The 13926-nt window shown below is 40.1% G+C and overlaps 1 protein-coding gene across 5 annotated transcripts in view; it reads left to right on the forward strand.

The window, feature by feature from the left end:
• Nucleotides 1-13926, forward strand: part of DCLRE1C (DNA cross-link repair 1C) — a 65653-nt gene that overhangs the window by 9208 nt on the left and 42519 nt on the right. For all 5 annotated transcript variants that reach the window (XM_077169342.1, XM_077169347.1, XM_077169344.1 and 2 more), the window contains exons 3-4: nt 9397-9481; nt 13541-13600. In XM_077169342.1, coding sequence (XP_077025457.1) covers nt 9397-9481; nt 13541-13600 — 145 coding nt within the window. The remainder of the gene's footprint in view (nt 1-9396; nt 9482-13540; nt 13601-13926) is intronic.

Genomic DNA, 13926 nt, shown 5'->3' on the forward strand with positions numbered 1-13926 from the left:
TTGAGAAAAAAGCATTTGCCAGATCAATAGCTGCATACCAGGTACCAGGGGATGTATTGATTTGCTCAAGCAATGATACTACATCTGGAACAGCAGGTGCAATTGGAGTTACCACCTGGTTGAGTTTATGATAATCCACTGTCATTCTCCAAGACCCATCTGTTTTCTGCACAGGCCAAATAGGAGAGTTGAATGGGGATGTGGTGGGAATCACCACCCCTGCATCTTTCAAGTCCTTAAGAGTGGCAGTAATCTCTGCAATCCCTCCAGGAATACGGTATTGCTTTTGATTTACTATTTTGCTTGGTAGGGGCAGTTCTAGTGGCTTCCACTTGGCCTTTCCCACCATAATAGCCCTCACTGCACGAGTTAGAGAACCAACGTGGGGATTCTGCCAGTTGCTCAGTATGTCTATGCCAATTATACATTCTGGAACTGGGGAAATAACTACAGGATGGGTTCGGGGGCCCACTGGACCCACTGTGAGACGGACCTGAGCTAAAACTCCATTGATCACCTGGCCTCCATAAGCCCCCACTCTGACTGGTGGTCCAGAGTGGTTTTGGGTCCCCTGGAATTAATGTCACTTCTGAACCAGTGTCTAATAATCCCCAAAATATCTGATCATTTCCTTTTCCCCAATGCACAGTTACCCTGGTAAAAGGCCGTCGGTTTCCTTGGGGAAGACTTAGAGGAAGGTTAACAGTATAAATTTGTGGCAGTGTAACAGGTTTCTTCCCCATAGGGACCTGGCCTCCCCTTCATTCAAGGGGCTCAGGGTCTGTAAACTGTTTCAAGTCTGGAAATTGGTTAAGGGGCCGTGACTCTGTGTTTTTGTAATTCAGGTTAGACTTCTGTTCCCTTGACCTAGAACTCTTTCGTTTATACAGCTCCAACAAGAATTTAGTAGGCTGCCCTTCTATTGTATTTCTAGGCACCCCATGATTTACTAGCCAATGCCACAAATCTCTGCGTGTCATATAATTTTGATGCCTCCTTTGAGTTTGTTGTCTATTATAATATCCGCGTCTACCCTGTCTTTGGTGATTAAGTGCTGCCACCTGGCTTCTGCCAACTCGGGATCCTGTCATCCCCATTGTGTTTAAGGATTCCAGCTCAGTGACAGCAGTTCCTACAGTAATATCTGACCTACAGAGAAGTGCAACCACAGAGCTCTTGAGGGATGATGGTGCTAGTCTCACAAACTTATTTCTCACTGTTCTGGTAAAAGGTGCATCCTCTGGACATTCCTGGGGTGTAAGATCAGGCTTTGCATGATAAATCCACTCTAACATCCCAATCTCTCTAAGCCTCTGGATCCCCTCATCTACATTAAACCAGGGCAGTTCTGGCATTTCAACCTCAGGTAATGTTGGCCACCTTTTGATCCATATTTCAACCAACCACCCAAACAAGCTGTTAACACCTTTTCTAACTGCTTGAGCTATAACATTGAATGCAGAATCTCTGCTTAGTGGGCCCATATCAATAAATTCAGCCTGATCCAGCCTTATATTCCTCCCACCATTATCCCACACTCTTAAGATCCATTGCCACACATATTCCCCTGATTTCTGTCTATATAAATTGGAAAACTCACACAGTTCTTTTGGAGTATAACGTACCTCCTCATGTGTGATACTTTGTACCTCACCTTTAGGGGCCTGTTGGGACTTTAGTCTAGTTTTAGGTCTAGAAGAAATGAGGGATGGTGGGGGTGGGTCATGAAAAGAATTAGAAATATCTTCCAAGCCATTTGCTTCAGGGCTTTCATTTGCAGTTTCATCTGGTGAAACAGGATTAATAACTCTAGGGCTAATCCCTTCACGAGGAGGTTGGGTGGCCAATTCCTCAAGGCAAGCTGGAGGTGGGGCGGCTATGTCCTCAGGGCAGACTATTACAGGGTTATCTATAGAAGGCTCAGCATGGTCTAGGGTTTCAACCTCACCCCCAACATCATTATCAATCCATATGTCACCATCCCATTTTTCAGGGTCCCACTCCTTTCCAATCAATGCCCTCACTTTAACGGCAGACACCATGCAAGACTGAGATTTCAGTTTACGTTGTAAAGTTGCTATTCTAACAATAAGATTCTGAGTCTGATTTTCAGAGATCTCAAGTCTACGGCTACAGGAAATAAAATTTTCCTTCAGGATACTCATAGAAACCTCTACATCTTTCAGACGGCACTTAAGCTTCTTGTTTGAAGCCTTAAGCCCATCCCTTTCACCCTTTAACGTAGACAGTGTATCTAACAACAACCATCTAACATCTCTATAACTCTTATTCCTACAAAACTCTGTAAAGGTGTCAAAAACATTATCCCCCAGAGTCTGGCTTCGTACAAGCGAAGCATTAGGACAATCGAATGATGATATTTTGACTATCTCCTTTGCCAACTCAGTCCATGGATTGGGAGTGTCATTCTGATTACGTGAATCAGAGACCTTAGTGTCTCTGAGCCCAGTCAGAGTAGAAAACCATTCATAAAAACCCATTTTTAAGATTCTGTTCCTTAAGAACCACTCCTGGTACCAAGATGTATTACTTAGGGTTCTCTAGAGAAACAGAACCAACAGGGAACACTTGCAAATATAAAATTTATGAAAGTGTCTCACGTGAGCGTAGGAATGCAGAGTCCAAAATCCACAGGGTAGGCTGCGAAGCCGATGACTCCAATGGATGGCCTGGACGAACTCCACAGGAGAGGCTCACCAGCCAAAGCAGGAATGCAACCTGTCTCCTCTGAGTCCTCCTTAAAAGGCTTCCCATGATTGGATTTAGCATCACTAATTGCAGAAGACACTCCCCTTTGGCTGATTACAAATGGAATCAGCTGTGGATGTAGCTGACGTGATCATGACCTAATCCTATGAAATGTCCTCATTGCAACAGACAGGCCAGTGCTTGCCCAATCAGATGAACAGGTACCACAACTTGGCCAAGTTGACACCTGTCCCTAACCATGACAATGGTCTTAGACCTAATGTTTAGATCTTTGATCCATTTTGAGTAAACTTTTGTGTAGGGTGTGAGATATGGGTCTTCTTTCATTCTTTTGCATATGGATATCCAGTTCTCTAGGCACCATTTATTGAAGAGACTGTTCTGTCCCAGGTGAGTTGGCTTGACCGCCTTTTCAAAGATCAAATGTCCATAGATGAGAGGGTCTATATCTGAGCACTCTATTTGATTCCATTGGTCGATATATCTATCTTAATGCCAATACCATGCTGTTTTGACCACTGTGGCTTCATAATATGCCTTAAAGTCAGGCAGCGCAAGACCTCCAGCTTCGTTTTTTTTCCTCAAGATGTTTTTAGCAATTCGGGGCACCCTGCCCTTCCAGATAAATTTGCTTATTGGTTTTTCTATTTCTGAAAAATAAGTTGTTGGGATTTTGATTGGTATTGCATTGAATCTGTAAATCAATTTAGGTAGGATTGACATCTTAACTATATTTAGTCTTCCAATCCATGAGCACGGTATGCCCTTCCATCTGTTTAGGTCTTCTGTGATTTCTTTTAGCAGTTTTTTGTAGTTTTCTTTATATAGGTTTTTTTGTCCCTTTAGTTAAATTTATTCCTAGGTATTTTATTCTTTTAGTTGTAATTGTAAATGGGATTCGTTTCTTGATTTCCCCCTCTGCTTGTTCATTGCTAGTGTATAGAAATGCTACAGATTTTTGAATGTTGATCTTGTAACCTGCTACTTTGCTGTACTCATTTATTAGCTCTAGTAGTTTTGTTGTGGATTCTTCCGGGTTTTCGACGTATAGTATCATATCGTCTGCAAACAGTGATAGTTTTACTTCTTCCTTTCCAATTTTGATGCCTTGTATTTCTTTTTCTTGTCTAATTGCTCTGGCTAGAACCTCCAACACAATGTTGAATAATAGTGGTGATAGTGGACATCCTTGTCTTGTTCCTGATCTTAGGGGGAAAGTTTTCAATTTTTCCCCATTGAGGATGATATTAGCTGTGGGTTTTTCATGTATTCCCTCTATCATTTTAAGGAAGTTCCCTTGTATTCCTATCCTTTGAAGTGTTTTCAACAGGAAAGGATGTTGAATCTTGTCAAATGCCTTCTCTGCATCAATTGAGATGATCATGTGATTTTTCTGCTTTGATTTGTTGATATGGTGTATTACATTAATTGATTTTCTTATGTTGAACCATCCTTGCATACCTGGGATGAATCCTACTTGGTCATGATGTATAATTCTTTTAATGTGTTGTTGGATACGATTTGCTAGAATTTTATTGAGGATTTTTGCATCTATATTCATTAGAGAGATTGGCCTGTAGTTTTCTTTTTTTGTAATATCTTTGCCTGGTTTTGGTATGAGGGTGATGTTGGCTTCATAGAATGAATTAGGTAGTTTTCCCTCCAGTTCGATTTTTTTGAAGAGTTTGAGGAGAGTTGGTACTAATTCTTTCTGGAATGTTTGATAGAATTCACATGTGAAGCCGTCTGGTCCTGGACTTTTCTTTTTAGGAAGCTTTTGAATGACTAATTCAATTTCTTTACTTGTGATTGGTTTGTTGAGGTCATCTATGTCTTCTTGAGTCAAAGTTGGTTGTTATGTCTTTCCAGGAACCCGTCCATTTCCTCTAAATTGTTGTATTTATTAGCGTAAAGTTGTTCACAGTATCCTGTTATTACCTCCTTTATTTCTGTGAGGTCAGTAGTTATGTCTCCTCTTCCATTTCTGATCTTATTTATTTGCATCCTCTCTCTTCTTCTTTTTGTCAGTCTTGCTAAGGGCCCATCAATCTTATTGATTTTCTCATAGAACCAACTTCTGGCCTTATTGATTTTCTCTATTGTTTTCATGTTTTCAATTTCATTTATTTCTGCTCTAATCTTTGTTATTTCTTTCCTTTTGCTTGCTTTGGGATTAGTTTGCTGTTCTTTCTCCAGTTCTTCCAAGTGGACAGTTAATTCCTGCATTTTTGCCTTTTCTTCTTTTCTGATATAGGCATTTAGGGCAATAAATTTCCCTCTTAGCACTGCCTTTGCTGCATCCCATAAGTTTTGATATGTTGTGTTTTCATTTTCATTCGCCTCGAGGTATTTGCTAATTTCTCTAGCAATTTCTTCTTTGACCCACTCGTTGTTTAGGAGTGTGTTGTTGAGTGTGTATTTGTGAATTTTCTGGCACTCCGCCTATTATTGATTTCCAACTTCATTCCTTTATGATCCGAGAAAGTGTTGTGTATGATTTCAATCTTTTTAAATTTGTTAAGACTTGCTTTGTGACCCAGCATATGGTCTATCTTTGAGAATAATCCATGAGCACTTGAGAAAAAGGTGTATCCTGCTGTTGTGGGATGTAATGTCCTATAAATGTCTGTTAAGTCTAGCTCATTTATAGTAATATTCAGATTCTCTATTTCTTTATTGATCCTCTGTCTAGATGTTCTGTCCATTGATGAGAGTGGTGAGTTGAAGTCTCCAACTATTATGGTATATGAGTCTATTTCCCTTTTCAGTGTTTGCAGTGTATTCCTCACGTATTTTGGGGCATTCTGGTTCGGTGCGTAAATACTTATGATTGTTATGTCTTCTTGTTTAATTGTTCCTTTTATTAGTAGATAGTGTCCTTCTTTGTCTGTTTTAACTGTTTTACATTTGAAGTCTAATTTGTTGGATATTAGTATAGCCACTCCTGCTATTTTCTGGTTGTTATTTGCATGAAATATCTTTTCCCAACCTTTTACTTTCAACCTATGTTTATCTTTGGGTCTAAGATGTGTTTCCTGGAGACAGCATATAGAAGGATCCTGTTTTTTAATCCATTCTGCCAGTCTATGTCTTTTGATTGGGGAATTCAGTCCATTGACATTTAGTGTTATTACTGTTTGGATAATATTTTCCTCTAACATTTTGCCTTTTGTATTATATATATCATGTCTGATTTTCCTTCTTTCTACACTCTTCTCCATACCTCTCTCTTCTGTCTTTTTGTATCTGACTCTAGTGCTCCCTTTAGTATTTCTTGCAGAGCTGGTCTCTTGGTCACAAATTCTCTCAGTGACTTTTTGTCTGAGAATGTTTTAATTTCTCCCTCATTTTTGAAGAACAATTTTGCTGGATATAGGAGTCTTGGTTGGCAGTTTTTCTCTTTTAGTAATTTAAATATATCATCCCACTGTCTTCTAGTTTCCATGGTTTCTGCTGAGAAATCTACATATAGTCTTATTGAGTTTCCCTTGTATGTGATGGATTGTTTTTCTCTTGCTGCTTTCAAGATCCTCTCTTTCTCTTTGACCTCTGACATTCTAACTAGTAAGTGTCTTGGAGAACGCCTATTTGGGTCTAATCTCTTTGGGGTGCGCTGCACTTCTTGGATCTGTAATTTTAGGTCTTTCATAAGAGTTGGGAAATTTTCAGTGATAATTTCTTCCATTAGTTTTTCTCCTCCTTTTCCCTTCTCTTCTCCTTCTGGGACACCCACAACATGTATATTTGTGCGGTTCATATTGTCCTTAAGTTCCCTGATACCCTGTTCAAATTTTTCCATTCTTTTCCCGATAGTTTCTGTTTCTTTTTGGAATTCAGATGTTCCATCGTCCAAATCACTAATTCTAACTTCTGTCTCTTTAAATCTATCATTGTAGGTATCCATTGTTTTTTCCATCTTTTCTACTTTATCCTTCACTTCCATAAGTTCTGTGATTTGTTTTTTCAGTTTTTCTATTTCTTCTTTATGTTCAGCCCATGTCTTCTTCATGTCCTCCCTCAATTTATCGATTTCATTTTTGAAGAGGTTTTCCATTTCTGTTCGTATATTCAGCATTAGTTGTCTCAGCTCTTGTATCTCATTTGAACTATTGGTTTGTTCCTTTGACTGGGCCATATTCTCGATCTTCTGAGCGTGGACCGTTATCTTCTGCTGCTGGCGTCTGGGCATTTAGTCAGATTTCCCTGGGTGTCGGACCCAACAAGGTTGTAAGATTTTTCTGTGAAATCTCTGGGTTCTGTTTTTCTTATCCTGCCCAGTAGGTGGCGCTCGTGGCACACGTTTGTCTCACGTGTTTGGAAGGGATCCCCCCGGTCACCAATCACCGCGGCCTGGGGATTTCCGATCCAATTCTCTCCGTTGGTTCGGGGGGCCGCGCTTAGTGGGGGCGTCAGCCACCGCGGCTTGAGGGGACCCTGTGGCTGGTCGCCGGCCGCAGCGTGCCCGGCGAATTCGCCACCAGACCAGGAAGTCGCCCGTGGGGGAGGGGCGTCGGTCACCGGCCGCCACGGCCTGGGAAATTCCCCACCGGACCAGGAAGCCGCCCGTGGGGGAGGGCCACCGCGGCTTGGGTAGCCCTCTGATCCGAGACTTGTAGCCGGACCTGGAAGCCGCCCACCAAAGAGGAGTGCTGGCCGCCTTGGCTTGGGAAACTTGCCTCTCCGAGACTCTGAGCTGGCCCGGGAAGGAGGGAGGGAGGCGCTCCGGCCGCCACAGCTGCCGCTGCTCCGGAAATCGCGCGCCGTTCGGGGATCTCACCACAGCCGAGTCTCACAGTCAGACTAGCCAGTCCAGACTGGGGTACGCTGTGTGTCCATTCCCTGCCGTGGCCCCGGGAGCTGTTCTGCACTGTTTCAGTTCACCTAGTGGTTGCTCTGGAGGGGGAACTAAGACGCACGTACCTTACTAAGGCGCCATCTTGGCCCCGCCCCCAGCTTTGGCTGTTTTTGAAGGTAATTTGTGTAGAATCACACAGAATAGACCCTATAGTGGTCAAGTTCGTCACTTAACATTCTATTTATGTGATTTATCCATGCTGTTACAACAGCCATTGTTTGTTGTTCTTTGCTTCCATAAATGTGGTTTGTCTGTGAATGTGGTAATGGTTGCTCCATTATAAAGAATCATTTAACATTGTTGGATCTTTTCTCAGAGCTGAACTATTACATTCTCTTCTTATTGCTTTGTCCAAAGTTAAATTCTGAATACTCAAGATATATATTCAGAAAGAGCCCTGTTGACATTTTTTAACTTTGAGCCAGAGAATATTAGGCTTCTCTGCTAAGTAATACTGACAGTTTGTGCTCTGGATAACAGCTGGTAATATGTATTGAGTGCTCCCTGTGTGCCTGGCACCATGCTAACACTTTACATGTATTTATTAGCCCAGCAGTCGTTTTGAGTGCCTGTGGTGAGGTAGGCACTCTGCCAGATATTGAGGATAAAGCAGTGAGCAACACAGACACAATCCTTGCCCTGTCGGAGCTCACATTCCTTGTAGAGCCTCTTGATAACCTGTGAATAGAAACTGTTATTGTTTCTATTTTGCAGATGAGGAAACTAAGAAACCAGAGAGGCTAAATTAGTTGCCCAAGGTCACACTGCCAGTAAGTGGCAGAACCAGGATTTCTACCAGCTCTGTCTGGTTTTAGAGCCTCTATATCAGTTATTTATAACTCCGTAATACATTCCTCCATAACTTAGCATCTTAAACAGCAGTAACCATTTATTATCTCTCTCAGATTATGTGGGTTAGGAATTCGTACAAGACACAGCTAGGATGGCTCTTTTCTGCTGGATCTGGGGCCTGAAATTGTCAGAGGCCTCATTCACTTACTTGTCTGACACCTGGGTTGGAAAGCCCTAGCCATTGCTAGGGCTGGATCAGTTGGGGCCTCTCAGGCATCTCTCAGTCTCTGTGCAGTCTTCACAGCAGAATACCTGGACTTCTTACAAAGCAGTTGTCCTTGGAGAGGGCAAGGAAGAAGCCAAATTGCCGGAAGACCTGGCCTCGAAAGTCATACAGCATCACTTTACCTCACTTCTGTAGGTTAAGGCACTTACAAAGGTCTGCCCATGTTCACAGGGAGGGAACACAGACCAGTGGAGGAATTCCAATGTCTGTATTGTAAGAAGAGCCTGGGGGATGGGGCATATACGAGTGTGACCATCTTTGGAAACTACCACCTGTTACCATCTGTATTCACCACCTTTAACTATGTTATTGATTTTTTTTAAGTTTATTATGAAGTTAATATATGAACAGAATAGCTGAGTAGGAAGTTAAAAACAGAAACCTTCAATCCCCTATACCTCCTTTCATTCCCCCTAGGTAGCTTCACATTTGGTCAGCAGCTCCGCAGATATACTTGATCCTGTGCAAGCATCTCTCATAGAAATGTGAGGTGGTCAGAGGCCATGGTGCCTTCTCTGACTGCTTTTCCCCTCCTGTTATACTTTCGATGGGACTGAAAAATCAGTGATTATAGGTCATGTTGGGAACTAATCTTAGTAGTTTTTGTGCCAGCTGGCACAGTTTGTGAATTATTGGAAATAACTGATAGATGTTGAAGTGTTTCCTAGTGACTAAGTAAGATGGCTCATTTTGGATTGCACTGAAACAGAATTTTTTCATCTTTTTGTTTCAGCTTGAAGGTTTACTTATACTGTTCTCCCGTAACTAAGGAGTTGTTGTTAACCAACCCGAAGTATAGATTTTGGGAGAAACGAATTGTAAGTTTTATTTTTTTGATTAATGCTAATTTTGTTTTAAGTGGGAAATATTTTTGGAGATAGATTTAAAAAAGCAATGGAATTATTCAAAGCTCAATTCCTCACCACTGTATTCATACTAATTAGGATATTGGAATTGTCTTTTATAATTCAGCAATTTAGAAGAGGTTGACATCTTGTTGTTCTAGACTTATTTTTCTTGTCCCTCAACAGTTTAAGCTAGATTTTTTGTTTTCTTTGTTTAATTTCATTTTCTTTCTAGCTAATGTGCATTTTAATAATTTAGAGTTTAAATGTTTCTTAACATAATTGCTAAGTTTTGTTATTTAGATTATGGGATAAGTTAGGAAAAGCAAGTCTAATTTGTAGGTTGTTGTAAGAAGGGTAACAACCAGAAAGTAAAAGTAGAAAGTAGAACTTTCAATCCGGTGGAATAGAACGGATTTATCCAATGGAAGGAAGTAAAGAAGAGAAAAGTGAACCAAAGTTTGATATATAGAGAATGCTAAGATGGCAAAGTCCTGTCATAACAGTAACTACTATAAATACAAATGGGTTTAACTCAACTCTTGCAGCTGTTGATGAAAAGGCAAATTCTCAGTTTAGTTTAAAAATTGAGAACGACCCATCAATATTAGTCTACAGTATATATATAAATATGTACGTGTATCTTGTGTATGTATGTATGTGTGTGTGTTGACATAAAGAATAAATATAGTTGAATGGAAACAAAGGGAAAAAGATACACTAAAAGTGCCAGAGTGACAATTTTTATGTCATACAAAGCAAAATTGAAGGCAAAAAAGCAAATCATAAGGTTCAAGGGGATGTTATTTATGTTAAAAGTGAACCATGGAGCAAGAATATATTTTGCAATTGACAAAATAGCCTCTTTTAAGGCAGTAACTGAGCTTGATCAGAGAGGGAGAACCACAGTGAATAATATAGAATTGGGGTTCCTTATATGGATTAGACCTTAAACAACTGTGGGAGCTGTCAGAGCCATCTGTGCACATATCATAAAATGTCGATTTGAGTTAGACCGCTGACATCTTTCAAGTCCCACCCCTCCTTCCCCTTGTGCCCCATATCTGGGCAAACTGATAAGAAAGCCTGTCCCTCCCTTGGCACCAATGGGGAATTCAAACCATGTAAGGCCCATCCTTATCCACGATAAAAACCAAGGCCACTCACTCCTACTTCACACAAGCCAGTTACTCATCAGAAAGCCCCTTCTTTCCCCAGAAAGCCCTATGATGTGAGTAGTACATTTTTTTCATACCCTCTTAGTGTGTTAGATGTGTCGACATCTGACCTATGAATTGGGAGGAGTCCATCCCTTCTGCACAGGGTGCCACAACATCAAGACTGTAACCCATACCTCTGCATTAGTCTGAAGCTACAGTAGCTCAGCCTGGCTGGCATTTAGGCAGAAGAGCTAGAGGAGAAGTGGAGAGGAGGAGAGGCAGACTGAGACCCACCAGGACAAACTGAAACTCATGTCTGTGGCTCACTTCTTTCAGCTTTGATAATGCTGGTCACTCCCTGTTTTAGTTTCCTGGCTGCTTAAGCTAAAACCATGCAATGGGTTGACTTAACAACAGGAATTATTAATTTATTAATAAATTAGCTCACAATTTTGAAGCTAGAGGAAATCCAAAATCAAGGTGTCGTCAATGCCATGCTTCTTCCTGGAAGATTGCGGCTTTGTGGGGCTGGCTGCCAGGGGTCCTTGGTCCTTGGCTTTTCTGTCACAAGGCAGTGCGCACTGGAGCCTCTCCTGGCTTCTCTCTTTTCTTCTGGGTCTCACTGACATTCAGCTTCTGGCTGTTCTCTCTGACTTTCCCTTTGTTGGCCCTCCTTATAAGGCCTTCAGGAATAGGATTAAGAGCCATCCTGATTCAGCTGGGCCATGCTTTAAGTGAAGTAACCTCATCAGAAGGCCCTATTTACAAGAATTCACACCCACAGGCATGGATTAAGTTTAAGAACATGGTTTTCTGGGGTATAGAGCGCCAAGCCCAGCACACCCTCTTTGCCCCTGGGTTGCACAAATATGAGCTCAGGACTCAGTGCAGCTAATGGAGCTCAGCAGAAGTTGGAGGTACTGTGGGTCTGCTCCATGACAGGGAGTTGAACCTCCGTGACAGCAGTGTACATGAACTGTCATAATTTCTGGCACCCTTCAGACTATAAGAAAATGGCTGCTGCACTTCTGCCTTCCAGATCTCACACAAATGTTCCTATGGCCATCCTAACCTGGAAATAGTTCTAGCTTCGCTAAGTTGATACAGTACAAGGCCATCACTGATAAAACAGTATTTAGGTTATACATGAGTGTTTACAAAAATTGACCATGTGTTATGTCACAAATGAGGTCTTAAATTCTGATGTTCTGTGTTCTCTGGCCATAATTCAGTGATTTTGGAAAGAATAAAGTAATAATAGATAAAAATTACTTTATAAAAAAATTTATTTAAATAAATAAAAGTAATAAAATTACTTTTGAAAAATAATAAATAAAATTACTTTATTAAAAAATAATAAAGTAATAAAAGGACAGCTAAATCATTCCATACATAGGGGAACTAAAGACATATAATAAATAATCTTGAGGTTAAATAGGAAATTGTAAAGAAAACTTAGAATCAATGACAATGGAAACACAATATGATGGAATTTGTGGCGCACAGCTGAAGGAGTGCTTGAAGGGAAATCGATAACATTAGTAGATTTTGTTAGTCTTCTTTAGAAAGCAAAGACAAAATGACTGAAGTAAGACTTTAACTCGATATGGAAAAGAATCAACAGCAAACTGAAGGAAATGTGAAAGAAAGGAGTAATTAAGGTGAAAGCAGAAGCTAATGATATGAAAACGAACAAGTACAACGAAAATAAAAAGGAAGAGTGACAAAACTAAAAGTTGATTCTTTTAGTTTAGAAATGAAGATACATTTCTGCCCATTGAAGTGAAAAAAGAGAAAAGATGTATATAAAATAGAGAACAATAAAAAGGGAAGTAACGGCCAGCACAAGAATACATTTTTTTGGAAAATCATATTCTAGTGTATTTGATAGTTTAGACAAAGCAGACAAGTATCTGGAAAGATGAAAAATACCGAATTGAAACAAGAAAAGTGGAAAATTTGAATAAATCGTTAACCATCAAATAAATTAGGATAATTATCAAAGACCTCTTTATTAAGAAAAGCCCAAGGCCCAGATGGTCTTATAGATGCATTTTACTGAATGTTCAAGAACAAGTAGTTCCTATACTGGATGTGTTGTTGAAATAATAAAAGATAAGCTGCTCAACGTTACTAGCAAAAGTAGATCACAATAGTACATGGAAAATTAAGAAGCCATTTTATATATGAATGAACATGTGAAATTCAAATGAAGACAGTAGCTAACAGAATCTAACAGTATTAGAAAGTACTGCATTGTAAGAATGAGATGTGATTATTCCAGGAGTGCAAGGATGCTAACACCTGAACCCCAATCGCTGTAAGTTTTACGACATCAATGGGCTCAAAAGAGTTAAGATTACACTCATCTGTCCATCACGTGCTTATCGAATCCCCGTTAGGTGCCTGTCACTGCTGTAGTGAGGTGTGTGTGCGTGCGAGTGAGTGCTCTGTGGCAGCTGGAATCGTGGACAGCATCCTGGGTTGGTCCAAACTGTTCTGTGGCACAAACTGTAGTGACAAGGCATCACTACATATTTTACAAAGATTCCAGTTCAAGGGGAAAAGCGCATGAGTGACCATGATGGGAATGTGAAGGAGGACATTAAAATTCAGGGAAATATAATGGCTGTGTCAAAGGATATATACACTGATAAGGTCCTCTAGAAAGGTCCTATTTTAGCTTTATGATTTTTCTAAGCTGTTAAGAAGTGTGTTACAGTGAATTCAGAAATTGTTATACAGAGACAGTCTGTACCTTCTTATTGTAGTCCCCTTACTGTGCATGAGGTGGCAGAGGCATATAAAGCCATGAAAAATTGTGGAAATATCTGATACAGCATGCCTGTGAACTCTTGTTTTATCTTAAAAGGTATCAATTGAAATTGAAACTCCTACCCAGATAACTTTAGTGGATGAAGCCTCAGATGAGGTATGTGTGCTTTTTAAAAATCTTATTTGACACTTAAGTGGTTGTTTATCTTTCTCCTTGATTTCAAATAAAAATTATAGCAATTTTTTTTGCAATTGAATTTTTATTTAAAAAATTTTATGACATGTTTATTTCCTGCATCCAAAGGATTGGATTTGTTTATGTTAAAAATTCCTCCTTTTTAGTGTTACATGCTGATGACTTGGAACTCCAGTTCTTAATATTACTACATGATGTCACTAGCATGTTTATCAAATTTTTTAATAGTGTTTGAGATATTAAATAGTCATTGATATTTATTATGATTTTTTTTTCCTTAATCATTT

The sequence above is a fragment of the Tamandua tetradactyla genome, chromosome 7, assembly GCF_023851605.1.
Source record: "Tamandua tetradactyla isolate mTamTet1 chromosome 7, mTamTet1.pri, whole genome shotgun sequence".
In the NCBI taxonomy this organism is placed as follows: Eukaryota; Metazoa; Chordata; class Mammalia; order Pilosa; family Myrmecophagidae; genus Tamandua; species Tamandua tetradactyla.